We start from the raw sequence: 27718 nt of genomic DNA, 5'->3' as shown, positions 1-27718 counted from the left end.
AAACAGAGAACTTGCAAAGCTTCGTAGAGAACATGCACCAGTTTCCTGCCATCCTGATCCTATATTTATTCCTTCATTTGGGTAACACAGCTTAATGAAATAAAATTTCAAAAATATATTAAGAGTATAATTTCACGCTTTTGATTCGAGTTTTAAAATAACATTTACATTCACAGTGTGTCTTTTACTCAGTGGATAAACAACTGTAAATGAGCTTGACTGTGTCGAATTGAATGTTTTAGTGCCCACCACCTATTTGATAAAAGATAGCGTCAAAACTCCTCCAATATGTGTTCAAGCTGTCCCCCTTCTATTTCTAATTTATATTGTTTCCTTACACTCAAACCATAACACTAAATTCCCAATTTCTTGCCCACAATGATGTGTCTTATATCTCATGGAGAAGCTCTCAAGTCCACCGCACTGTCCAACTTTTTTGCCCACTTCAGGTACTGCTTTTAGCATCAAAATCCTATGCATGCCTAACCTTTCTTAGCATTTTCAGTTGTTTTAGTGCAATGATGTGCATGAATTAATACAACATAAACTTACATAGTTTGGGAGCTCAACCATTGAGGTTTCTAACTGGGTTTTGATTGTTTCACTAAACTTTTATACGTTTCAATTTTCATTGTTTGGTTAAACTTTTATGCTTCATGGTGCCTGTGAAATATAAGTTCACCATTGGTACATAACTAAGATTGGATTTGATATCATTCCGGTTTGATTCGTTCAACGCTCTTGATTGTTATTTTCAAGCCAACTACTACATTTTCCAACAAATTTACAACAACCAAGCTGGATTATATGGCCAGTTTCCGTCAAATTATATCACTATTGGTATTCCAGCTGCCCACCTTATAGAAATTACAAGGTTTGCTCCACTCTATACTTCTTTGATACATTTAATTCAAATTTGTATATTTAGGTAAGAAACAAAATTTTATCTATTCCTTGAGTTAGGTAGAGTTGTAAATAGATTGAGTTAAGCAGAGTTGTAAATATAACTTTCTACATGTTTTATGTTGTTTAAAAACCCGCAACATCGCGCGGGCACCGTTGCTAGTGTTATCTATACCACAAAGTTTTGCCTAGTTCTGTTGTGTGAATATTATTAATAAGTACAGATTACTGGCAGTTTAGCTGATACAAATTGCTAAGAACAACTGGTTTATTCCTTTCTAATGAGAATTAAAAATGTGACACCAAGCTAATAAAGCTTCTAGCTTTGCAAGGGTCAGGAGAGGAAAATTTAATGTACGCAACATTATCCTTACTTTACAAATAGACACCACGACTTGAACCTGTGACCTTTCAGTAACAAGTCACAAAGGAGCAACTTTTCTGTTGTGCTAAGGCTCGCCCTCATTTCTAATGAGTTTTGATGGTTTTTATTTATTTTTGAATCGTTCTAATGGATTTGATTCATGGAATTTGAATTCATTTCATTTTTTTTTCTTTTTCTTTTATTTTTTCTTTTTTTATTTTTTTATTTTTAAATTGCGTTTGTTTGTCAACCTCTACCCGAACCAACCTGGAAATGGCACTGATAGCTTGTTTACTAATCTGTAATAATCATTACGATGGAGTCCACTGGCAGCAATTTAAAGCTAGTTTTATCATAACTTGACACTAGGTATAAAACTATGATATCATTAGTAATGTTCATTGATTTGAATTCACTGTTAAGATGGCGGTAATTATATTCAGGTTCAAAAGTAGTCAACATAATATAAAAAATTAGTAATTAATTAACGACTAAAACTAGGGGCTGCGTAATCTAGGAAAGGGATGCTCTCCAGATCTTTTCTTCCTAATCCATCAAATCAGAGAATTTGTGCCGTTGAAATTTGATTCAACAATTACAAATAGGGATCCACTTTAAAAGTTATAATAACTTCAACCGTTGGATTAAATTTTAACGGTACGGATTTTCTAAATTAATGGATTAGGAGTAAAAGGATCCCGTTCCCTTAATCTGATGTTTCATTTGAAATAAGCTGATTTGAAACCTTGTTAATTTCAAATTCTACATGTCCAAGTCACCCCATGAGAATTTGAGCGGTCAAACAATTAGTTAAATAAAGAGACACAACTTTGTCTAGCCAATCCTTAATCTCACACTTTAATCAAGTGCTGTAAGCATGACTTAATTACATGTGATCAAGTTGCAAAGTCTTTGATAATTCAACAATTCAAATCGAATATAATAATTTTCTCCACAAAAAAGTCGAATAATACTTTGCTACTCAAAAGATAAGTAGGGGTTCATACTCAAAACTGTTCGTTGTTGATTTATAGGACTTCATGCTTATAATAATAATTGTCATATTATAAATCATTCTACAAAGATCACGTTTGCGAAAAGAAAAAAAAAATCAATTAAAATTAAGATCGTTTAGTCATCGAACTGTATAAGAACAAATGAACGGAATCGGTAAAAGTATTACGAACCGTCTATGTATTTGATACAATAGTTGACTAAACGACCTTAATTTTAATTTTTTTTGCAGACTTTATAGAGTGATTCATAATATAAACGGTTCTGATTATAAGCACAAAGTGCTGTATTCGAACACAAAAAAATTTTGAGTAGGAGTTCCTACTCATCGCCAGCATGATTTCAATTTCTAGAGGTCCATTTGACCTTGATTGTATCCTATCTTCCTATAGCACTCATCACGTCGTTATCTTCACCTCCAATTTTTTCTGCCAAATTCTATGCTAAAGTCCAAACAGCTTATACTAAATTACTAGTACTTTCATGGTTGCTCCTTTTAAGTAGAATGGTCAAACAAATAGTTAGACTTGCACTAAATAGACTCTAGATACATGAACTCTAAGATGGTCACATTTTAATACAAGTATTTTAAGCATACCTTACATGCGACTACGATCAACAGTTAATCATATCATTTGAATACCATATGCAAAGTCTCTGTTTAAGCATACCTTAGCTGCAAAGTCTTTGTTTAATCAACAGTTAATCATATCATTTGAATACCATATGCTATTGCTGGTCTCTATCAACCTGCAGATCATGACTTTATTCAGCCGGCTTGCGTCTAAAATCAGCAAGGAAGTTTCCGACGTGTAATCAACGGTTAACCAGATGAAAACTAGTAGCCGGAACTTCACTGTCAAAACTGAAAAGTTATCAAAATAAATCATCAAATTGTTTCTTGCCATTCGCCTAATTCTGTGTTCACTGTGAGCCCTTTCTAGAAAATGGATAAAGATAAACTTCTTGTAATGCTTTTTGCAATTATTCTGCTGTTGATGCCAGCTGCCCTTTCTGCTACAGATCCCCTTACAAGTTTTTGTTCAGGTGGTGACAGAGATAGCCAATTTGAAACCGATCTCGAGCGGCTACTTGAGTCATTATCTTCCCACACTTCCCCCGCAGGAGGTTTCTACAACGATACGGTTGGAGATGGACTTGACATAGTTTATGGACAAGCACTTTGTAGATGGGATGTCAACTCCACAGTTTGCCAAAACTGTGTCAATGAAGCAAGGCAGGAAATCTTCAAGAGTTGCAAAACAACAGATGCAATGATTTGGTACGAGCTATGTCAAGTTCGATATTCTTACCAGATGTTCTTTCAACTAATGGTTTACACCGGAAAGTATCCGGACAAGAACAATCAGGAGAAGAACGTATCAAAACCACATCATTTCAATGATATATTGAACTGTTTAATGATAAACCTCTCTGAAGCAGCCGCGTTTAGTCCCTCCAAGAATATGTTTGCAACTGGGAATATTAAATTTTCAGGAAAGGATACAATTTATGGCTTACAGCAGTGCACTAGAGACATTTCTGCAAGTGACTGCCATAGCTGTTTAAATTCTGCTCGCACAGATCTTTTGGGATGTTGCTCTTCTCGACAAGGGGGAACTGTCGTTAGTAGGAATTGCAATGTGAGGTTTGAGCTGTTCCCCTTTTTTAACGACATGTCAAATTCTTTGGTATTCCATCCACATTCCAAAGGTTAGTGACTTGAAAGTTTTCTTTTGTGAATTAATCATCTGTGCATGCACATTTTTCATGGTAAATTGTAGCTCAAGGAAGTTCGTCCTATTAAAAAGCAGGGGATAGATTGAAGAATGGGAATGCAATTTTACTTGTTTCTGCATCCATAATACTGTTAGCAGCCATTGTATTTTGTGCTGTCCATCTCCGGCGCAAAAAGGGATCAGAGGATGTCAAAGGTACATACATCAAAACTAAAAACATACACTGAATTTTGTAGGATTATCTTGTAAGTTTTACGTATGATTTTATTTTTTTATTTTTTAATTTTTTTTTTTTTTTTTTGCAGATGAAAAAAACGAGCACGCACTATTACAAGATTTGGCAAGCCCCACTGGAATCACAATCTCAGAAGAAGGGATGTTCATAATTTCTGAAGAGCTGGCCTTCATGGATCTAGCTGCTACAAAGATAGCTACGAATGACTTTTCGGATTTAAACAAGCTTGGACAAGGTGGGTTTGGTACTGTTTACAAGGTAATGATATTATGTATTATGGTTCTAAGTAGGCTTAATTGTACAATAGTATTGATTCAATTACAGGCTGAAAAATGTATGTCATCTGATTTTGTCAATATTCTTTCAGGGTTTGCTACCAGATGGGAAAGAAGTTGCCGTCAAAAGACTGTCGAAGAAGTCATGGCAAGGCTTAGAGGAGTTCAAAAATGAGGTGGTAACCATTGCAAAACTTCAACACAAAAACCTGGTGCGGCTCTTGGCGTGCAGCTTTGAGGGAGAGGAAAAGCTGCTTTTGTACGAGTTCATGCCAAATAAAAGCCTTGATGTTTTTATCTTTGGTTTGTTCATCTTACGCTTCTGCTATAATGTTCTTTTACTTTTACATTTATACATCATACGGACACTTCACATGATAAATTGTACTAAATTTTCAGATTTGGAAAGACGAGCTGAACTCAATTGGAAAATTTATTGCAACATTATTGAAGGCATTGCTAGAGGGCTTCTGTATCTTCACGAGGACTCGCGGCTTAAAATCATTCACAGGGATTTAAAGCCTAGCAATGTACTGTTGGACTATGAAATGGTTGCCAAAATATCAGACTTTGGCATGGCAAGGATATTTTGTGAGAGCCAGAACACAGCTAACACTAAAAGAGTTGTAGGAACACTGTGAGTTTGCTTCTTACAGCTCCCATATTTATCTTTAGAAGATGCTAGTGCTTATAGTCGATTCTTGAAACAGCGGTTACATGGCTCCAGAGTACGCAATGGAGGGTCTATTCTCGGTCAAATCTGATGTCTTCAGCTTTGGTGTAATCTTGCTAGAGATTATTAGTGGGAAAAAGAATAGTGGGTTCTATCTCACTGAACATGCCAAGACACTCCTTGCATATGTACGTTTCTTTGTCCACTTTGATTACTTAACTTAATTTCTGTGAAATTAATATATTTTGCAGCTTAAATAATTGATAGGCATGGAGGCTATGGAAGGACGGAAAACAGTTGGAATTTATTGAGCCTTCGTTGATGGAAACATGCCCAACAGCCGAGGTTTTGAAGTGCATGCATATTGGTCTTTTGTGTGTCCAGGAAGACCCTGCGGAGAGACCTACAATGTCAACAGTGGTTGTATTGCTGGGAAGTGAATCGATAGATCTTCCTGAACCAAAGCAACCGGCAATATTTGCTGTACGAAGAGTTGCCCCAATCAGTGAGTCTACAACTGATCCTGCTTCAAATGGGCTCACTCTTTCCATCATGTCGCCGAGGTGAACCAGCTCTGACTGGAATTCCATTTTGCTTCCTCGAGGCTGGTTCGAGTACTGCTTGAGGGGGCTCAAAAGTGGTTTGATCCTAGCTCTCGAATGGCTATATATATTGCTGAAATAAAAACAAAAAACTAATAACCCCCGGTGAGTTAGGATCCCCTGGATCATCGAGGAATCAGAAAGCGTACCTTGTGTATTAATTCTTCTTTGCTCTCTTCGTTTACATTGTGCCATATTATTTAAAAAGAAGGCTATTTGTCCAACTTCCCAAGCAATTTTAACATAGAAGGTGGAATGTGTCATGTTATATTGTGTTTTATGTATTCAAATTCACGCCAACCAAATAACAAGACGATGCATTCTCATCCCCCTTAGAAAAAAACACAAGATTTGTTTTCCTTTCACTTTCATTACGTGAACCAAATGAGACCTTAGGTTAACGAACCTAACTGGGTTTCTCTTGTAGTTAAAGATAGTTATAGTCAGGACCTGTAGCAACCAAAAAATAAAAAAAGACGTTTCATTTAATTCGAAGATGAATGAAATGAAAAAGTGCCAAAAGAAAAGTTAAGGGTGTGAGTAATGTGATGTATAAGAGTATACTAAGTCGAGAATTCGAAACTCTCCAATAAAAAAAATAAAAATGTGCAACAAGATAAAGTTTTAAAGCTTCTGGCCGTGAGAGAGTGCATTCGTTAGTTTCAAAGCCAAAGACAGGTCAATTCGATACTTTCAATGTAATGTTCTGGACTCATACGGTAAAAAGAACTGTTGAGTTCATAAAAAATGTTTATACATCTTTGAGCTTTGTTGGTTTTTTTTTTTTTAACAATACTTAGCTACTCAAACATGAGTAGGAACTCCTACACAAAATTTCTCAAAATGGTCCGTTGTCAATTTATAAAACTTCGTGTTTATAATCGTTCATATTATAAATCACCATATAAAGATCTTCTTTACAAAAAATCAATTAAAACTAAGGTCGTTTAGTCGTCAAATTGTATAAAAACAAATGAACGGTATTGGTAAAAGTATTACGAACCATCTATGTATTTGCTACAATAGATTGACTAAACGACTTTAGTTTTAATTTATTTTTTGCAAAGATAATCGTTACAGTGTGATTCATAGTATGAATGACTATGATCATAAGCACGAAGCTTTGTAATTAAAATACTAAAAGTTTTGAGTAGGAGTTCCAATTTATCTTTAAGTAGCCAAGTATTGTTGGATTTTTTTTTTTTTTGTTTTTTTTGTTGAGATCAAGGTCCTCGCATCATCGACCTCAAAACCTATGTATGATATGATGATCCCAAGGACCAAATATCTCGAGCAAGTTCTTATGGGTCAATATATATTTTGTATCAAGTGTATAACTAAAATCCCTTCTGCTTAACTAACCTATTAATTACGAATATGGCAATTATGATGCTTTTGTTTATCTTCAGAGCACTTCTACCGGGGGTGGGATAGGTCGGCACACAGCCAAAAAAATGGCCCCGCACCTAGGGAAGTCTCTCCAGCCCACGGGATTGCCTGGCACCCAACCCAAGCTGGTCTCCAGGCCAGCCCAAAATTGACAGACCTTGGGATCGGCCCGTATGACGCCGTGCTGATGTCAGGGATGGATGGAGCGACGGAGGGAGAAGGCAAATGGCCTGAAAATGATGGCCCGAGTTCGACGGAAAATCTAAAAAAAAATGCACTGACAGCAAGTTTGCATCAACACAAAGGTTTCCAACACGATTTATATGTTAGAAACCATAAGAATAGGATTGAGAACTTACCCAGGTGAAATGCAAGAGATTTCACCGAGATTGGACCTTGAACTCGTCGGAGTTGTCTGTTTTCCTTTGTCGGAATCACACGCAGGGAATTAAGCAATCAAATTAACCACAAAAATTGCAACACAACAGGATTTAAAGCTCAAGAACACAATACAGTGATAGAAACATCACCTGGGTTAGAGATTGAGAGCTCAAGCTCTCGGCTTCAATTGTAGGATCTCGCACCATGCACCGATGCCGCATGCAAGGCCATGGTTGGGTTCCTTGAGCTCCAAGGATTACAAAAATAATATTTTGTGTTTGATTTGTTGAAGGTTTTGAAGAGGAATGAGAAGGAGAGCTAATGGGAGTGAGCTGGAAAAGAGAGACATGGAGAGAAAATAGAGAGAGAGAGAGAGAGAGAGAGAGAGAGAGAGAGAGAGAGAGAGAGAACCGGTTGGGGATTATAGGAAGAGTACAGAGGGTTTGTGGAAAGATGACTTATCTTTTTTTTTTTTATAATACAATTATTATTTTATTATTTTATAATAAATAATAATAATATTTTAATAAAATTGACTAGGCTATTTTTTTTCAAGGGTGGAGATGCTCTTGGCCTATTCCTGTTCATTGGGGTCTATCACTGTTCACCGAGTGGATAAATGCACTGGGTGCTGGCGCAAAGTTTTTAGGGGTGGAATTGCTCTCATATGCATGCTTAGCTTGCTCAATAGCTCGGGTAATATTAATATTACCGCAAAAGTTTTTTATGACATCACCCTGTTAGTGAATTAGATTTAAACAGAGAATGTTGATGATGATTATGGAAGAATACTCAGAAAACTTGAGGAAGAAGAAGAAGCAAAATTCCGATCAAAATCATAGAGAACATGCCTTTGCAAATTCTTCCATATATTTCGGGGCACTCACTGAACATATGAGCTCATACATAACAACAATATAACCGTTGGGGGAGAGAGAGAGAGAGAGAGAGAGAGAGAGACAACTCTAGATTCAATATTAGCCATCCATTCTACACTACATTGAGATTAAAACACTTTTCACATATCAAGCCATGTGAGATTTAACTAACACATTACATTTTGAGCACATAAGCTCAGCCTATGAGCTGAAGCATTACACTAATCAAAACTTGTAATCTTCTTCATATCAGTTCATCAATTTACACATCAACACTCCCCTTAAATTGTGGACTGATTTCACTCCCAATAGCTCTTTGAGATGACGGAATTGATCTTTGGCAAGAGCCTTTGTGAATATTTCTGCTACCTGTTCTTTGGTTGAACGGTACACCAAGTCAATGATCTCATTCTGCAAAGCCTCCTTGATAAAATGATATCTCCTGTTGATGTGTTTAGTCTTCTGGTGAAAAATAGGGTTCTTAGTGATTGCAATGGCAGAAGTGCTATCACAGTTTAGTGGGAGTCGCAATGTCGAGTTAAAAATTTGATCATCACCCAATTTTGGTTGATTGCCAATAGCGACCGAAGTTCCAATGACAGCTCCAGAACCAATACGAGCATGCTCGCCAACAACGGATTTTGAATGAACAACAGCACCAAACTCTATGAAAACTGTTGGGTCGATGCAGGCAGACTTTTGGAAAGACCCAACTCCGTTATGCCATTGTTGGAATTCTGGATGAACGGTCGGAGCACCGTTCTCTGATCTTGAAATACAGAGCAGGTGTAGAAATGGTTAGTGACAAAACAGGTGTTGTCTCAGAGACATTTTCACGAGCACGTTCAGGGCATACCAGACGACACAGAGGAACTCTAACTATTTCCAAAGCGAAATGGAAACAAGCTTTGAACGCATTGAAGATGTGGCGAGTAGCTGAATGCCGCTGCAAGTCTTCTCAGAGCGACTGCCATTGACTGAGGTCCGAGGAGGGACTCGGCGAGGAGGGAAACCCGTTTGTATTTGAACCTGCGTGTCCAGTATCCACCGTGTTTGACCGGAAGGGCTTTATAGGTGTTGGGCTTGAAAGTCCAAGCCAATAGATTATTGAGAACAGGTGCAAGTTGGATTGGAAATTGAGAGCGTTAATGAAAAGGGTTTAAGCTAATTTTTATTTAATGAAAAATTATCTTAAATTATTATTTAATAAAAAGGGATTAAGTTTTAATCATAAGGACATAAAATTTATCTTTCAGGCCCTACATAAACTAAAACACACGGGCTCAACAAAAAGCCCAAACCAGATAACAATTAATATTCCAAAATTACCCCTAATAGAGCCTAACCCAGGCCCGTTAGCCAAACTAATGGTTACAATCCCAAAATCACTCATCCCTCCAACGCCATTACTATCAGCATACCTACCCCTTCAAACCGCACCAAAAAATCGAAACCTCCACTGCTCGAAACCTCAAGTTCTCAAACCAATTTCAACTTCGATTCAAGTTTTCAAACAAGGGGCTTTTAGATCCAGGTCCAAAAACATAGATGGTCCAAAAACATAGATGATTTTTAGAAGTGAGTCCAATTATCTAATTATATGTATTTATTTTTTTAATGCTCATTTTATATTTTCTAAAAATATTAAAAATCAATTAAAATATTTTAATATTATGAATTTTCAACCCCAAAAAATATAATTAATATCTTATAACAAAAAAAAATAATATATTGACATAAATCTATCTGCAAATCATTCTACCCTAACTTAAGTAACAAATATATGAATGTATATCATACCTATAAGTAAGATATGAAACTTAACTAAAAGGTAAAAAAAAACATAATATATCTACAAGTAAGACAAATGAATCTTACTTGATTATAAAAAAGAATTTATCATATAGGTAGATAAATATAATTAACCTGTGATATAGGTTGATTATAAAAATAAAAAATAAAATCTATAAATGGGGTTTAAAACGGGATAAAGAACAAGAAAGGAAAAGAAAAAAAAATCAAAGAGATAATTAGGAAGAAATTTAATTTTTATAATAAATCTTATCATTTAAGAGATAATTATTGATAATAAAATAATAAAATTTAAGTAATTGAACTTATTTTAATAAATTCGACTATTCCTACCATTGGCTTAAAAAATTGGACCTATATCAAGTTTCCCTTCAAACAATAATCTACACATCAAATCCGGAATTCCTCAACCCAAAAACTGCATTTGAAGACGAAAAACTGAAAAAATTCGAGATATATATTTGCAGAGTCCAAATCGGAGAAACAAAGGTACGAACCTAGAAATAAGTTTTTTAAAATGCGCTGCTGACAATTATCATCGATCCTGGTAGAAAAGACATGGAGTTGTTCTTGATGGAGAAATAGCATCTGTCTACTTTAAGAACGGAAACTATGGTACGGCAACGAGTGGTGGAGCTATGTAGGAGGGAGGGGACCGCCCCTTTGCTTGCCAAAAAAAAGCCCGATAACGAGTCCTAAGCCCCTCTGGTTCGGCCGGAAACTGGAAAACATGGTGGGCTGTGCCCGCACCTTCGATCGTCGGAATTCTTTCCTAAAACTCGAATTTCACCCCTCTGCTCTGGTGCTATGCGCTGCGTTTTGGTTCTCTAGCGGAAGAAATGGAGCATTTGATCGCGCGAAGAAATGGAGCATTTGGTTGAGGGAAGAGGGTTTCACTGAGTTTGTGGTTTTGGATTGGCAAAGAAAGAAAAGTTCTTGCGTTGAAGCAAAATTGCTCTGGAGGCGTGGCTTGGGTTTTTCCTGGGACGGATTTGGATCCTCTCCTGATCCAATGGAGAGGATCCTCCTGACCAACTATTGTGGGCCGTTGGATTTTTATCCAACGCTTACAAACAAAGGGTTCCTTTAAAGTTATAATAATTATAGCCGTTGGATGAAAATTCAACGGTCCATGATAGTTGGTCACCATTGGGATCCAAATCCTCTTGGGACATGTGGAAGGAAATGAGAGTACCAATAAATTAGGCCCATTAAACCTAACAAAAAGATAAAAGACATGCAGAAGTATCAAATGCTATCTAGTTCGATTTCCAATACAAAGTTTTGGATCATGTGGATTTTTTCTTCTTATAATTAATCGTACACCCTTAACCATATAAATGTAAATCTTGCATGCACAACATCTGTAAGCAAAACCAAAGATTATCAAGTCGATAGTTCGGTGTTTCTTGGCCAAATCTAAAAGTATACATATTTGTGCATTGTCAACATCTATTAAGAGAAGGGGGTGACCAATCTCTGAAGAAACGGTGGGGATAATTCATTATTTTCTTAGACCAACCATAGGTAACACATTCATGCATATGCTTCTAAAAGTTGAAGTTGTACCCATTGGTTCACATGTCATATTAGTGGTTCACTAAAATCTATTTTGAATCAATTGAACATTAATTATTTTTAGAAAGTGAACATTGCCTATTTTGGAACCCAACACAGATACTATTAATATTTCTTAAACTGAACACTGACTATTTTTAGAACTAAACAGTGACTTTATTATACTGAACACTGGTACTATCACTATTTCTTAAACTGAACATAACTATTTCTCGAATTGAACATGGGTACTATCAATATCTCAAACTGACACTGATATTACCACTATTTTTAAACTGAACACTAACTTTTACTTAAAATGATTATTTCTAAAATTAAACATGGATACTAAACTATTTCTAAAACTCAACATGAGTATACTATTTTTAAAACTGACTATTTATGAAATTGAATATGGATACACTATTTATGAAACTGACCATGGGTAAACTATTTATGAAACTGAACACGTGTACACTATTTATGAAACTGAACACGAATACACTATTTCTGAAACTAAACACGAATACACTGTTTATGAAACCGAACACGAGTACATTATTATATTATTTGATAGTTTGTGGAAGTCTCTGTCATTATCTATTAGTTTCGAGTTAATATATCTTCAACTTGTGGTGTGACATTGACTGAATTACAAGCAAAACCATGACCATGAACAATTTTCTGGAAAATACAGCCAGTCAAAGGCTTTGTTTTCTTAGAATTTGTACTGATGTGATGTTAACTAATTTAATTAAACAAGTCTTCCAAGAAACTACCTACCAATTCACAAAAATTCAATGGTGCTTGCTCGTACTCCGAGATTTTTAACCATATTTCGAGCAGGAAGGAGAAGACCTAAAAGCTATATATAAAAGTTTCCCTAATCTTTTTCTATGATTAGAGATCAAAACATGGCTAATTTCCCTACTGTTCCGAAAACAATCTCTCTTTTTTTGCTTTGTTATCTCGTCGCCCACCTTTTTGATCTTGCTTATGCTGATCCAGATAAAAGTATTTAGGGTTTGAATTGTACGTTTATTCTTCTCTTTATGAGGTAAATATATAGTTGTACAATATCTCACATAACAGGAAATAAGAATCCCAATCATGCAAGGAATAAATTATAGGATACCATTCTTAAACTAAATGGTTGACTCACGCCAACACTCCCCCTCAAATTGGTGCATAGATATCTTTTATGCCCAACTTGCCAAGTGAGTCTTGAAACACCCTTGCTAAAACCGCATGAGTTAACACATCTGCTAATTGTTCTTCAGACCTCACGTATGGAACATCAATCAATTTGGCATTTAACTTCTCTTTGATGAAGTGTCTATCTACCTCCACATGCTTTGTACGATCATGCTAAACAGGATTATTGGCTATTTCTCTCGCAGCTTGATTGTCGCATTATAATAACATAGCTCCTTGAGCCTTGAACCCAATCTCAGTGAGAAGAATTATGAGCCATAACAATTCACAAATTCCATGTGCCATCCCTCTATACTCTGCCTTGGTCGTGGATCTAGCCACTACATTTTGCTTCTTGCTTCTCCAAGTTACCAGATTTCCTGCTACTAATGTGAAGTAGCCTGATGTGGAACGACGATCAGCAATGTTTTCTTCCCAATCAGCATTAGTGTACCCCTTTACCTTCATATGTCCATGCTTCCTGAAGATCAGTCCTCTACCCAGTGCACCTTTTAGATAACTCAGTATACGCATCACTATTGCCATGTGATCCTCACTAGGAGCATGCATGAACTGACTTACAACACTAACTGCATACGCAATATCCGGACGTGTAAGTGATAGGTAAATCAATCGTCTTACCAATCTCTGATATCTTTCTTTATTTGTAGGAACTTGATCCTGGTATATCGCCAAGTGATGATTTTGCACAATGGGAGTTTCAACTGGTTTACAAGCCAACATTCCAGTTTCAGAGAGAAGATCAAGAACATACTTCTGCTGAGACAAGTAAATACCATCACAAGAACGAGCAACTTCAATGCCCAAGAAGTATTTCAAGCCTCCTTGATCCTTCATCTCAAATTCTGATGAAAGATACCCCTACAGCCTTTTTATCTCTTATGTGTCATCACTAGTAAGTACCATATCATCCACATAGATAATTAACAAAGTAACTTTATCTCCCATGCGTTTGATGAACAGGGTGTGGTCCACATTTCCCTGTCTATAGCCGTACTTTGTCATTACTTTAGTGAACCTTCCAAACCATGTTTTGGGTGATTGTTTGAGTTCGTATAGAGCCTTTCGGAGTCTACATACTTTCCCTGCTTCATTTGGTGTTTCCTATCCTGGTGGAAGATCCGTGTATACTTCTTCTTCCAGATCTCCATGTAAGAAAGCATTCTTCACATCAAACTGTTTCAAGGACTAATCCAAGTTAGTTGCTAAAGATAAAAGGACTCGAATAATATTTATTTTTGCGACCAAAGCAAGCGTTCCTTGGTAGTCAATTCCAAATGTTTGTCTGTACCCTTTACCTACCAATCTTGCCTTGTATCTCACTACTCAATGGATTCAGACCCTTTTCACTCTCCTCATGTAGTTTAGAATAGTAATACTGTTTGAAATTTTTTTTACCAATAAATAACTAAACAATTGGTCAGTGGTCAGAATAGTGCAACTTTTGAACAAGTTGCAAGCACTTATTAGAGGTTGATGGCACTGAGGTTAAAACCCGGTTGTATGAGAGATTTTTCAATGTGATCGGAACACGAGATGGTACATCATGTGTTATTGTACAAATGATAAAATATGTGTGTTAAAAAGTTCATAACTTAAAAAATAATAACTTTCACCACTTACATAAAAACACGTGATGTACCACCCATGTTCTCGTCACAATGAAAAATTTCTCGTTGTATGAGAGGAGCTCTTCTGGTCAACACTCAAAACTGAAATGTCTCGCTACCACCCCTGCATTTCTCTTGTTAATACAAAAACCTATGATGTTATGATGAATCACCAAGAAATGAAAAGCATGACTACCTTTCTTTTGATTTTCTCCATTTTTACTCTACCCAGCTTTTTGACCAATACGGAAGCAGATTATATCTACCACATCTGCCCAGACACCACCACCTTCACCCCAAACTCCACCTTCCAGTCCAACCTCAACAACCTCCTCTCCACAAATACGGAAGCAGCTTTCTGACCAATACGGAAGCAGATTATACGGAAGCAAGTGCTCACAATTGCTTGGTCAATGGCTTGACGATTTCTAATGTTGTGGCCCGTTGAGCAAGAGATGAGGAAATTTATCATTGGAATCCATTAACTGAACTTAGAGACGATTAATTGTATATGGAATGCGTAAACCCAATCTCAAATTACTGTAAAGTACTTACATTACATACGACGAGTTTGGATGCCAATGAAATATATATTCACACGTTTTTAGCACTCGTCACTTAATATTCCGGTTAAATGCAAGTTTCTAGCTAAAATCAGAGCTTTCACTGAAAACAAAATTACGTGTAATTTTCATTATTTTGCAATTGTAGTCCATCGTATATTTAGCCACCAATCTTAATTCTCTCAGTTTAATTAAATAAATTATATAATACAGTTTACAAAACATCTCATTTTCTTATACTTTTTCTCTATAGCTTCTTGTGCATATATGTTTCAAGTTTGGTTTTTTTATTTTATTTTAACATGCATTTATTTAATAACGAAAAAAACTTTGACTCATTATGTGAAAATTTTCTTAAGTTAATTGATACTGTTTAACATGTACATTGTCAAGTTTCTTTGTTTCAAAAATTCAAATCTTTAGTAAGGGAAGAAACAGAAATTATATTTATCCAAGATGAACAGAACAAGTCTCATCAGCAGCAAATCAACAGATTTTATGTACTTATATTATTGTTGAAAATTCATGTTTAAAAGTATATTATATGGTACCCTTTTGGCACTTACGTTTCCATCGTATCGTATATTATAATATAAAAATACTTAGTTCTTTTGAAATTTTACACAATTTCTTATGTTTTTTCAGCGAATTTGACTGAGATAGTGACATATCCAGTGGGAACTGGATGATCTCTTTTTTTTTTTTTGAACGCCACTGGATGATCTCTTGAGCTCAGAATGAAAATACTCATAAGCAGCCGCCCAGTGAGATACTTTTCCACACGGAAAATTAAAGTTGTTTTACTTTAGACTCTTCGACAAAGACTATCTGATGTGACTTTTCAAATTTCGAAGTTTAAATTGTTTTTTCCTACATTGCAATTTTTATTTTTGACCGATATGAATTTGGCAAATAATTTTCTTAGGCAAATCTTCGCAGTTATTTTAATGTATAAACTTGCAATGGCATAATTAATATGGAGTCATTGATTGCGTATGACCCCTAACAGCTTTAAAATTTCTATATATATTTGATTGTGTATTTGTATTGACCCCTATAAATAGTTATGGCAAACTAAATTATAACTTTCTCTTTCTAATTTTGTTTTCTTTTAACATTCATGCTTTTCTCTTTTCTCTTCTTGTATGCGACTCTATTGTATGAACCAAATGTTTGATGAAATGCCTCAATTGACAAACATTGATAGTCTTCAACATTGCTTGATAGTTTCCTACTGCTGCCCTCGACAAGCCTCTACTGGTCATAGTAGTTGTTGACATACATTCGCGTAAGCTATTGGAAAATGTTGGCAGGAATTGGCAAGTACCCACTAGGTGCCCGACGAAATGGTCCATTTATTTTTATTTTTTATTTTTGTTGAAATTAAGGCACCATTATTTGAAAAATTTGACTCCACCAATGCAAACACATATATAATACGAACATCTTGAAATAACTTATCACATGATGGATATGAGGGTAGTGTAGCGGTCCCATTAAGTGGGGCTACATCTCTCATTTGGCCAAACGTAACATTCAATGGGCCATGATGAGAAGATAAAATTACTACAAAACAAGCCATTGTAGCGATTTTTCAAATCAATAATGCATTGTCCTATATTTTAAGTTTTTAACTTTTTCACATGATGGTGAATGAGATATTACTATAGTAAATCCCAATATGTCGTACTCTTGAAGTTTAAGGAACTTCTAACATCCTTGTGGGTAATAATCCACACCCAGCTGGAATTTCCCCATACATAACCGGCGAGCCTGGCGTCACGCTCTACCACTTCCGTCCCCATTGCATTTTACCTTGCTTCAAAGTTTCAAACTACTATTTTTTATTTTTCTATCTCTCCCTTTGTTTTCTTTTACTATGAATTTGATGATAAAGACAACGATCCGAAAAATTTGTGTGGAGCTTGGCTTGCCACTGAACGATGCTGAGTGGCACTACTATCCACTTAAAACTTGCCACGTGATAAGGTTTAAATATAATTTTTACCATATATTATATTTAAAGTTTTCATAATAAATATTCCTAATTAATATTCTAATTCATCTAATCTTTTATAATTTTCCTTTCTTTATCTGTCTCATTTTCCTTCTCAGATTGTCCCACTCCTTTTCTTGCATTTCTTATAAATATATGCAGGAATAAGGAGAGGAAAAAAAAAAGAATTCACTTTAGAACCAAAAAAAACCATCAACCATGTTTTGATTGAGATAACCAACCACCCTATAAAACCATTGCCTAGATGCATTTGAATGAACCAATAGAATCATGGAAGCATCTTTATCTCTTCTTATGGGGTTTGAATTTCTGTATAGCAAATTACGAGAAAATTTTCATTTGAAAATGGTAGATTCAATTTGTATTATCTTTGTTGGATATTAGAGATTCGTGTGTTAATCAATCAAGTCAAGTTCATACGATAAAATCAGCTACTGAATTGAAGAAGAAAAAAAAAGGATAAAATCGGTTGCTTTCTAGTTTCCATGATATGAAAAGTTAGAGAAGGTGGGTTCTTATTATTATTATTATTATTTTTTTCAAATTTTTCAAAGAAAAGCAAGGGGAAGAGAAGAAACAATACGTGACTGGGAAGAAAATCTGACAAGAAAAAGGAGAGGAGGAATTGAATAAAAAAGTGGGAGGTGTAATTATTTAATAGAAAATTCTATTATGAAAAAATTAAATATAAAATTATAACAGATATTGTAGATAAAGCTTCTAAGTGGCTTGTTTTGAGTGGATGGTAATGCCACTCAACATTATGCAGTGGTAAGTCAAGCCTTACACAAGTTTTTCTCCATTGACATAGCTTGAAACCAACTCACATTTAATATGACACAACAAACAATAAAAGTTGGCTATAAAGGTGGGCTTAATCAAAGGATAGTACTAGGGTAATCAAAATTTTAAATAAAAAGACGTGTTATAAATAAAATAAGCTCGTTAATCAATATAATTTAATTATTAACAACTACATTATTTAGTTAAAGAATTAGTTTAAAAAATTGGTCTCTCTCTAGCATCACTGTTGTTTTTTTTTTTTTTTTTTTAACCAATTTACTGCTAAATAATTGGTCTTTGGAAAGAATAGTGCACATTTTGAACAAGTTGCAAGCAATTATTAAACGAAAATGACATTGAGACTAAAATCTGGTGGGTAATGCTAAGGAAATTAAATTTGTAGATAAAATTTACAAAACTAAATAATGTGTCACTAATATGAATAAGTACGTTATCAATACTTAAGTCATAATTCAATTATCAACTTCCATATTATTTAGTTTGTAAAATTTAATCTACAAATTTAGTTTATCTAGCATTTACCAAATCCGGTTGTAAGAGAGGAACTCTTCTGTTCAACACTCAAAACTGAAAGTCAAGCTACCACCCCTATTGACATAGCTTGAAACCAACTCACATTTAATATGACACAACAAACAATAAAAGTTGGCTATAAAGGTGGGCTTAATCCAAGGATAGTACTAGGGTAATCAAAATTTTAAATTAAAAGACGTGTTATAAATAAAATAAGCTCGTTAATCAATATAATTTAATTATTAACAACTACATTATTTAGTTAAAGAATTAGTTTAAAAAATTGGTCTCTCTCTAGCATCACTGTTGTTTTTTTTTTTTTTTTATAACCAATTTACTGCTAAATAATTGGTCTTTGGAAAGAATAGTGCACATTTTGAACAAGTTGCAAGCAATTATTAAACGAAAATGACATTGAGACTAAAATCTGGTGGGTAATGCTAAGGAAATTAAATTTGTAGATAAAATTTACAAAACTAAATAATGTGTCACTAATATGAATAAGTACGTTATCAATACTTAAGTCATAATTCAATTATCAACTTCCATATTATTTAGTTTGTAAAATTTAATCTACAAATTTAGTTTATCTAGCATTTACCAAATCCGGTTGTAAGAGAGGAACTCTTCTGTTCAACACTCAAAACTGAAAGTCAAGCTACCACCCCTGCATTGCTTTTGTTGATTCTCAATACAAAAGCCCTATGATTTTATTATCGATCAACAAAAAATGAAAAACATGACTACCCTTCTTTTGATTTTCTCCATTTTTACTCTGCCCAGCTTTCTGACCAGTACGGAAGCAGTATACCTTTACCACATATGCCCAAGCACCACCACCTTTACCCCGAACTCCACCTTCCAGTCCAACCTCAACCGCCTCCTCTCCAACCTCTCGTCCAACGCCAACCGCTCCACCGGCTTCTACAACGTCACCGTGCAAACCACAAACAACGCCGTCTACGGCCTCTTCCTCTGCCGCGGCGACGTCGTGGGCACCGATGTTTGCGAAACCTGTGTAGCCACCGCAACCACCGAGGCCCCACAACGCTGCCCCGTAGAAAAACAGGTGGTGATCTGGTACGACGACTGCTTGCTACGCTACTCCAACGAGTCATTCTTCTCCACCGTCACCGAGTCGCCCAGCGTGTACTTGTGGAACACGCTGAACAGCACCGACCCTACTCGGTTCAACCAGGTCATGGCGACGAGTGTGAACCAGGCGGCCAGTGAGGCTGTCGGGGACGCCGATAAGTTCGGGACGAATCAGGCAAATGTTAGTGCGTTGATTTCGGTGTACAGCCTCGCGCAGTGCACGCAGGACCTGTCGGTGACGGATTGCAACCGCTGTCTTCGGTGGTCCATATCCCTACTTCCGAGTTGCTGTAATGGGAAAATGGGAGGACGAGTTTTGTCTCCGAGTTGTAATGTTAGGTACGAAGTCTACCCCTTCTTCACCCAGAACGCCAAAGCACCTGAGCCCAACCCTACCGAAGCTGTTTACCTGGCCAAATACTGCCCAGACAACACCACCTTCACCCCAAACTCCGCCTTCCTATCCAACCTCAACCACCTCCTATCCACCCTCTTCTCCAACGCCGCCCGTAACACCGGCTTCTACAATGCCACCGCATCCTCTTCCCAAAACCCTTATGACACTGTGTACGGCCTCTTCCTTTGCCGCGGCGACGCGGACTCCACTGACGATTGCAAAACCTGCGTTGCCACCGCAACGTCGGAGGCCCTCCAGCGCTGCCCCAATAGAAAAAATGTTGTAATCTGGAACACCGACTGCATGTTGCGCTACTCTGACAAGTCTTTCTTTTCCAGAGCGGACGTCAACCCTTTAGTGCCCATGTGGAACAGGGAGAAGGTAACGGCCAACCAAAGCAGCTTTTACCAGGAACTGACGGCGAGTGTGAGTGAGTTGGCCGCTCAGGCTTCCTATAAAAGCGATAAGTTTGCGACCAAAATAGCGAACGTTTCAGGGTCCATTTTGATGCATGTGCTTGGGCAATGCACGCAGGACCTGTCCTCTATAGATTGCGAATCGTGTCTTCAGGATGCCATAGCAAAAGTTCCCAGAATACATGAGGGCGGACAACTTCTATGTCCCAGTTGCCGTCTTACGATTAAAGTTTACGGCTACTCCCTTGGCACCCCCGCCTCCCCAACGCCGCTTCCTCCTCCGCCAGCCTCCATCAGGGCAAGGCCTAAAGGTGCATTAAACTTATTAAATCGCTTCTGTGTATATCATCTCCATCTCCATCACCACTATTAGGCATGGTCATCATTCCTTAATAATTAGTTTGATTTTTCATTCCCTTGTTTCGTCAGTTACTTTGATTTCTCCCTTAGTTTGTATTCGTTCATTTTGCTAGTTTACATTTCTTTGTCATATTGTTTCGCATAAATACTGGGTTTTGCTCCTATAAATAAACAACAAATTTGCACCCGAATTACAACTAAATTCCACCAAACATTCCCAGAATTAATAAAATTGATAATCGTGTTTAACAATTTCAACTAAAGATATTAATAATTCCAACTTTGTGTAATAATTTTGTTCATACAGGAAGAAGCAGATTATCTCCTTACATAATCATTGTTGGCAGTATTCTTGCTTTTATTGCTGTTACGGTCGTATTAGGCTACTGCTTTGCACGCAGAAGAGCAGTAAGAAATAATGCTCCAAGTCAAGAAAACGGTAAGAAGTAAATAACATGTACTTTAGTTTGTCATATGAAATCAGAAAGAGTGTGTATTTCCTTCACCAATTAGAAGGAAAAAAATGTACTTCCCTATTTCTTAACACTATATATATATATATATGTATGTATGTATGTATGTATGTATGTATGTTTTTCTAGCTAGTTTCTTACATGTAAGAAACACATTGTTTTCTTAGTTAGGGACGACACAGAGACTCTTGAGTCCTTGCATTTCGACTTGGGAACCATTGAAACCGCTACAAACAAGTTCTCGGAGAATAACAAGTTAGGAGAAGGCGGATTTGGTGTAGTTTTTAAGGTATGAAAATGTGAATTTATATATACCCTCATGATTTTGTCGTAGAAATTAGTGATTAACGACTTTTACCACACTGTGCTTAATGCTTAGTTCAATTTATAGAACTCTAAACAAGTTTTCTGATGATAAAATATTTCAGGGAACACTTGCTAATGAACAAGAAATAGCAGTGAAGAGGTTGTCAAAGAGCTCCAAGCAAGGTGTACAAGAATTTAAGAATGAGGTTGCATTGGTAGCCAAACTTCAACACAGAAATCTTGTTAGGCTTCTGGGATTTTGTTTGGAAGGAGAGGAAACCATACTTGTTTATGAATATGTGCCTAACCAAAGTCTTGATTATTTTCTTTTTGGTAAGAGTACATCATTTCAGAATTTCTATGCAATTTCTAATTTAAATAATATACTAATAATAGTATTTTATTTAATGAATTTATGTGAATAGAATCCAAGAAACGTGAACGGCTGGATTGGTCAAGGCGTTGCTTGATAATAGGAGGAATCACTCGAGGAATTGTATATCTGCATGAAGATTCAAGGCTTAGAGTTATACATCGTGATTTAAAAGCGAGTAACATTCTGTTAGATGAAAATATGAATCCAAAAATATCAGATTTTGGTATGGCAAGAATGTTTGGAGTCGATGATCAAACTCAAGGAAACACCAAAAGAATTGTCGGCACCTAGTAAGTTGCAAGTCATGTATGTACTTTCCTCTATTTAGTTAATTATCTCTTACATATTCCAATTCTTATCTATTTGTGCGTGCAATTCAGTGGTTACATGGCTCCAGAGTATGCAATGGAGGGATTGTATTCAATAAAATCTGATGTGTTTAGCTTCGGAGTACTTTTGCTTGAGATCATAACGGGGAGAAAGAACTTTTTAGGTTTTCATCTGACAAATTGTGCACCGACTCTTATAGGCAACGTACGTAAAGTCTTTAATTGAGTTAGCTTATACAAAAATATCTCAAACAAATTAATGTTGGTATATAGAAATTTATAATCAATATATCACTACATTCTTAATTAGCATGAAATTATAATTGCAGGCTTGGAAATTATGGAGTGAAGGGAAAGTGTTGGAGTTGATGGATCCATTGTTGAAAGGCTCATGCAGTCCAAATGAATTCCTAAGATACGTTCATATCGGATTATTGTGTGTTCAAGAAGATGCAAACAACAGGCCGACCATGTCATCAATTGTTCTTATGTTGAAAAGTGAAACCATTAGTCTTTCTAAACCTGAGCGACCAGCCTTCTTTACAGGGAGATGTATTGATCACCATGACCAAGTAGCAGTAAGTGCTCACAATTGCTCGGTCAATGGCTTGACGATTTCTAATGTTGTGGCCCGTTGAGCAAGAGATGAGGAAATTTATCATTGGAATCTATTAACTGAACTTAGAGACGATTAATTGTATATGGAATGCGTAAACCCAATCTCAAATTACTGTAAAGTACTTACTTTACATACGACGAGTTTGGATGCCAATGAAACATATATTCACACGTTTTTAGCACTCGTCACTCAATATTCCGGTTGAATGCAAGTTTCTTGCTAGAATCAGAGTTTTCAGTGAAAACAAAATTACGTGTAATTTTCATTATTTTGCAATTGTAGTCCACCACATATTTAGCTACCAATCTTAATTCTCTTAGTTTAATTAAATAAATTATATAATACAGTTTACAAACATCTCTTTTTTCTTATACTTTTTTCACATAGCTTCTTGTACATATATGTTTCAAGTTCGGTTTTTTTTTTAAATTTTAACACACATTTATTTAATAACGAAAAAAAAACTTGACACATTCTGTGAAATTTTTTTAAGCTAATTGACACTGTTTAACATATACATTGTCAAGTTTCTTTGTTTCAAAAATTCAAATCTTTAGTAAGGGAAGAAACAGAAATTATATTTATCCAAGATCAACAGAACAAGTCTCATCAGCAGCAAATCAACAGATTTTATGTAATTATATTAGAGTGTTGTTAGACCCACCTATGTGAAATCCCGTTCCTGAATTTCACTATTATAATCTACGTATTTGTATTATTGAGATTTTATATTATTTTCGAGAATTTATATTAATTTATTTGAATTTAGATTTTAATTAAACTAGTTACGAAGAGTGAAGTTTGGAAAATTAATTTTTTTACTCGTTGACCTTTTGAGGTCATAAGTAACATTTTCGAATAGGTCTTGAAGTCACGTGAGCATAGACGAAAGCCGTTTACGAGTCCGAATTATAACGGTATAGTTATGGACATTTGAAGTGGTGATACTATAGATTTTAAGAATTAATTATCTCCCACTTTGTGGGTAAGAGGCCCAGATCAACATGGGGTTAAGGGGACCATCGGAAATGGGAAAAGAAGAAAAAAAAAAAAAAGAGAGGGGAAACAACGAATGAGGAGGAAAAGGAAAAGAAAAAGGGAAAAAGAAACAAAAAAGAGAAGGAAGAAACCTCCCTTCCCGTCTGTGCACCCGCACCCCCACCTGAGCAAATTTCGGCGATTTTCGTCATCTTTTCTGTTGAATCACCACTATACAACACCTGCAATTTCTTCTACAACATCCCTTCTACTATTTCCACCCGAGATTGTGGGTTTTAGATCAAAAATCGTGAAGAACTGTGTGAGGAAACCGGAGGTGTTCGACGGCGATTCCACTGTTCCGGTGAGTTTCACCACCCACCACCACCCTTAGTCAACTTCCCTTGGACCCAGAAACAAGACCCGATAGGTTGTAGGGGTGTTGGAATACCGAGGAAGTCGAATTGAAGAACACCCACCTTAGGATTCCGGCGGTTCGTGGCCAGTTTGGGGTGTTTTCCGGCTAAATTGGCCTTGGCAGCATGTATAAAGTTTACTCTACTCATTGAGATCTTCATTCCTATAAATTTTGGTAATTTTTGGAAATATTTGGATTTTTCCGACGAGTCGGGGTGGCCGACCGCCACACACGGCGGTGAGTGCGGCGGCGCATAGCCATGGGGCCGTCGATGTCACTCTTAGGCTAAATTTGATGCCTTGAGCTTAGTTTTGGTAATTATATGACATAGGTTGATGGTTGAAACCTAAATTCTCTACGATACGTTAATTGGTAAAAGTGTGAATCAACGATCCGACCGTTGGATCATTACCAAACTTTAACATATGTGATATGGTTATTACCTTGATTTCTTATATTGGTATCATTTGTGAATATGAATTGGTCTTATAATTATGATTTCTATTGAAATGTGACCTTTATATATTTAGCCATAGACATATGATAATTAAATATTGTTTGATAATTATTTGGATATGCTTGCCAACTGAATACCTATTTGAACTTGGTGCTATTCCTAGCATGAGGTGGAAATGGAAGTCAGGAGATGAGCTATATACTTTATTAGCTTTTTAGTAGAAATAGTAATTAAGGAAATTCCTTGGGTTGTGCTCCATCTGACTAGATGCTGGGTGATATGTGGAATCTATAACATGTATGCGTATAATTATGTATAATGTGTGATGATGAGATTGCACCATGTATTAGTGGTTCATGGATGGTCCTGCTTGGTATATCCGCAATGGGGGACCATATGTGTTCAAAGGTGATCATGCTTGGTATATCCGCGATGGGTGATCACTGCCTGCACGATGAGTTTATGCCCTATGGTCCTGCTTGGTATATCCGCGATGGGGGATTATACGCATTCTAGAGGTGATGATGATTAGTTGTACATGGTATATTTTTAGGCGATCATATTTGGTTTGGTTCCGTTGAGTGGTTCGGAACTCGAGGTTGTTGAATTTCATGGAGTGGCCTAAAATCCTTTGTTTGGAGAAGTAGGTGTGGCCTAACTGTGTCACTCTAGCCTTAGTTATATATATATATATATATTTGTGCCAATGGTTTCGAGAGTCTTGTGAATTGAGTTAGAAAAGATGTTGGACGTCTAAGTGATTCCTTCGGGATTTCTATGATTCGATTATGATTTCATAAGGTATGAATTTAGAAGATATGAGAATGACTGTTTTACTTTGATCAAATTAATTAATTAATGCGGCTAAAGGATGGTTTTGTGTTAGTCGGCTCTTAAATATGATGTGCGTTGTGAATTGCGATATCATGATGAGACATAATTTATATGTTGGATGGGAGAGATATCATGTTTTCATGGGGATTGGTTATGTAGCCGAGTCCCGGAATTACATGTTGTCAAGTTATATTGAATGATTGAGGAATACTATGCTTTTCTACTTGAACTTAGTGGAATAAATGTCTGATTTTGTGGTAGTGAACTACAAATGGCTTGATTCCTATTGAGGGTACGTAGGTAGTCTAACGAGGAGGTTAGATGCAGGCATAAGGCAAATGAAAATTTTCTTTGCAATTTGATTCTCAAATTGTGATTGCCATATTCTTGAGACGGGGTATGCGAGATATACGAGTATTTGGGTGATGTCACGTGTCGATCCTGAACGTATGTTGGGATCGAGGCGTGACAACCCCATTGACCTATTTCCCCACCCACTTGTTAATGAAAATTTTAATGACATATTTGTCCTTTTATCAAAAGACTTTTAAACCCCTATGTGGTCTTATGTAGCAATCAACGCTACTATTTTTGTAACGGCCATGATTGAGTGGATTTGATGGTACGGTTGGCAAAATAAGAGATGGGGAAAAGAGAGAACGGGGTGACTTGCCACTAACAAGTAATCACCTCCCATCGTCCTCGACGATACCGATCTGCAAAAGTGGATATTGGTAAGGCTCGAATTTGAGGCAGGTGTGAGGGGTTTGGGCATCAACTAGGGCTAGATTCGACAAGATGCAGTCAAGCTTAAGAAAGGTAGCATCAAAACACTAGCACATGATTTTCCCTAAAATGCTTCCATCTTTCCAACACCAAGAAGCTCACAACCTCATTGAAAGTCATTGGTGGGTTGTTTTGAATCCAAAGTTTTAGAGAACAACAACCTGCATAAAAAATGCAAACCACCAACTAGACCACAATAGCCGGACCCCGACTCACCATCCAAATCCAAAGTTTCATTGAAAGTCATGTGTTGGTGCGGCTAGAGTATAATGAAGGTGCGGCGATGTGATTAAGGATGGAGATTGAGGTTTTTTAAAATAAAATAAAAATATTAAAGGTTATTTTATGAATAATAGTTGGTGGGAAAATAGTATTTTAATTTTTAAAATTTTTATGGTGGGGGAAATAATAGTGTGGGTGGGAAATAAGACAATGAGATGGATCTAGTAGCACTCTTATGTTATTGTTGAAAATTCATGTTTAAAAGTATGGTACCCTTTTGGCACTTACGTCTCCATCGTATCGTATATTATAATATAAAAATACTTAATTCTTTTGAAATTTTACACAATTTCTTAATTTCTTTAGCGAATTTGACTGAGATAAAAACATATAGTGAGATACTTTTCCACACGGAAAATTAAAGTTGTTTGACTTTAGACTCTTCGACAAAGACTATCTGCCGTGACTTTTCAGATTTCAAAGTTTAAATTATTTTTTCCAACATTGCAATATTTATTTTTCACCGATATGAATTTGGCAAATAATATGTATGTTGTTTTCTTAGGCGAATGTTCGCGGTTATTTTAAAGTACAAACTTGCAATGACATAATTAATATGGCGTCATTGATTGCGAATGACCCTTAACAACTTTAAAATCTTTATATATATTTGATTGTGTATTTGTATTGACCCCTATAAATAGTTATGGCAAACTAAATCATAACTTTCTCTTTTTAATTTTGTTTTCTTTTAACATTCATGCCTTTATTTTCTCTCTTCTTGTATGCGACTCTATTATGTGAACCAAATGCTCGATAAAATGCCTCAATTAACAAACATTGGCAGTCTTCAACATTGCTCGATAGTTTCCTACTGCTGCCCTCGACAAGCCTCTACTGGTCATAGTAGTTGTTGATATACATTCGCATAAGCTATTGGCAAATGTCAGCAGGAATCGGCAAGTACCCACTAGGTGCCCGACGAAATGGTCCATTGATTTTTTTTTGTTGAAATTAAGGCACCATTATTTGAAAATTTTGACTCCATCACTGCAAACACGTATATAATACAAACATCTTGAAATAACTTATCACATGATGGATATGA

General features: G+C 36.2%; 2 protein-coding genes and 1 pseudogene across 9 annotated transcripts in view; all 3 read left to right on the top strand.

The window, feature by feature from the left end:
- Positions 1-27718, top strand: part of LOC137727834 (cysteine-rich receptor-like protein kinase 25) — a 50440-nt pseudogene that overhangs the window by 13298 nt on the left and 9424 nt on the right. The gene's annotated exons all lie outside the window — the stretch shown is intronic.
- On the top strand, positions 308-6029 carry LOC137728599 (cysteine-rich receptor-like protein kinase 25). 5 transcript variants are annotated; one of them, XM_088678298.1, is made up of 8 exons: positions 308-449; positions 3038-3994; positions 4096-4215; positions 4326-4513; positions 4623-4833; positions 4930-5167; positions 5241-5391; positions 5471-6029. In XM_088678298.1, exons 2-8 carry the CDS (start codon positions 3229-3231, stop codon positions 5768-5770), a joined length of 1974 nt encoding a protein of 657 aa, XP_088534424.1. In that variant the 5' UTR covers positions 308-449; positions 3038-3228; the 3' UTR covers positions 5771-6029. The 5 variants fall into 5 exon arrangements, with proteins under 5 accessions (XP_088534424.1, XP_088534423.1, XP_088534425.1 ...); XM_088678297.1 differs by lacking the exon at positions 308-449 and adding an exon at positions 852-874; XM_088678300.1 differs by lacking the exon at positions 308-449 and having other exon boundaries at positions 2511-3210; positions 3305-3994.
- On the top strand, positions 19152-23096 carry LOC137727836 (cysteine-rich receptor-like protein kinase 25). 3 transcript variants are annotated; one of them, XM_068466671.2, is made up of 7 exons: positions 19152-20763; positions 21120-21251; positions 21453-21574; positions 21714-21924; positions 22017-22257; positions 22348-22501; positions 22626-23096. In XM_068466671.2, exons 1-7 carry the CDS (start codon positions 19275-19277, stop codon positions 22932-22934), a joined length of 2658 nt encoding a protein of 885 aa, XP_068322772.2. In that variant the 5' UTR covers positions 19152-19274; the 3' UTR covers positions 22935-23096. The 3 variants fall into 3 exon arrangements, with proteins under 3 accessions (XP_068322772.2, XP_088534413.1, XP_088534412.1); XM_088678287.1 differs by lacking the exon at positions 22348-22501 and having other exon boundaries at positions 19247-20763; positions 22017-22273; positions 22626-22764; XM_088678286.1 differs by lacking the exon at positions 22626-23096 and having other exon boundaries at positions 19247-20763; positions 22017-22273; positions 22348-22484.

This window comes from Pyrus communis, chromosome 10, assembly GCF_041283825.1.
Source record: "Pyrus communis isolate YQ-2024b chromosome 10, ASM4128382v1, whole genome shotgun sequence".
NCBI classification, from domain to species: domain Eukaryota; kingdom Viridiplantae; phylum Streptophyta; class Magnoliopsida; order Rosales; family Rosaceae; genus Pyrus; species Pyrus communis.
This window is presented reverse-complemented; position numbering and strand designations above follow the sequence as displayed.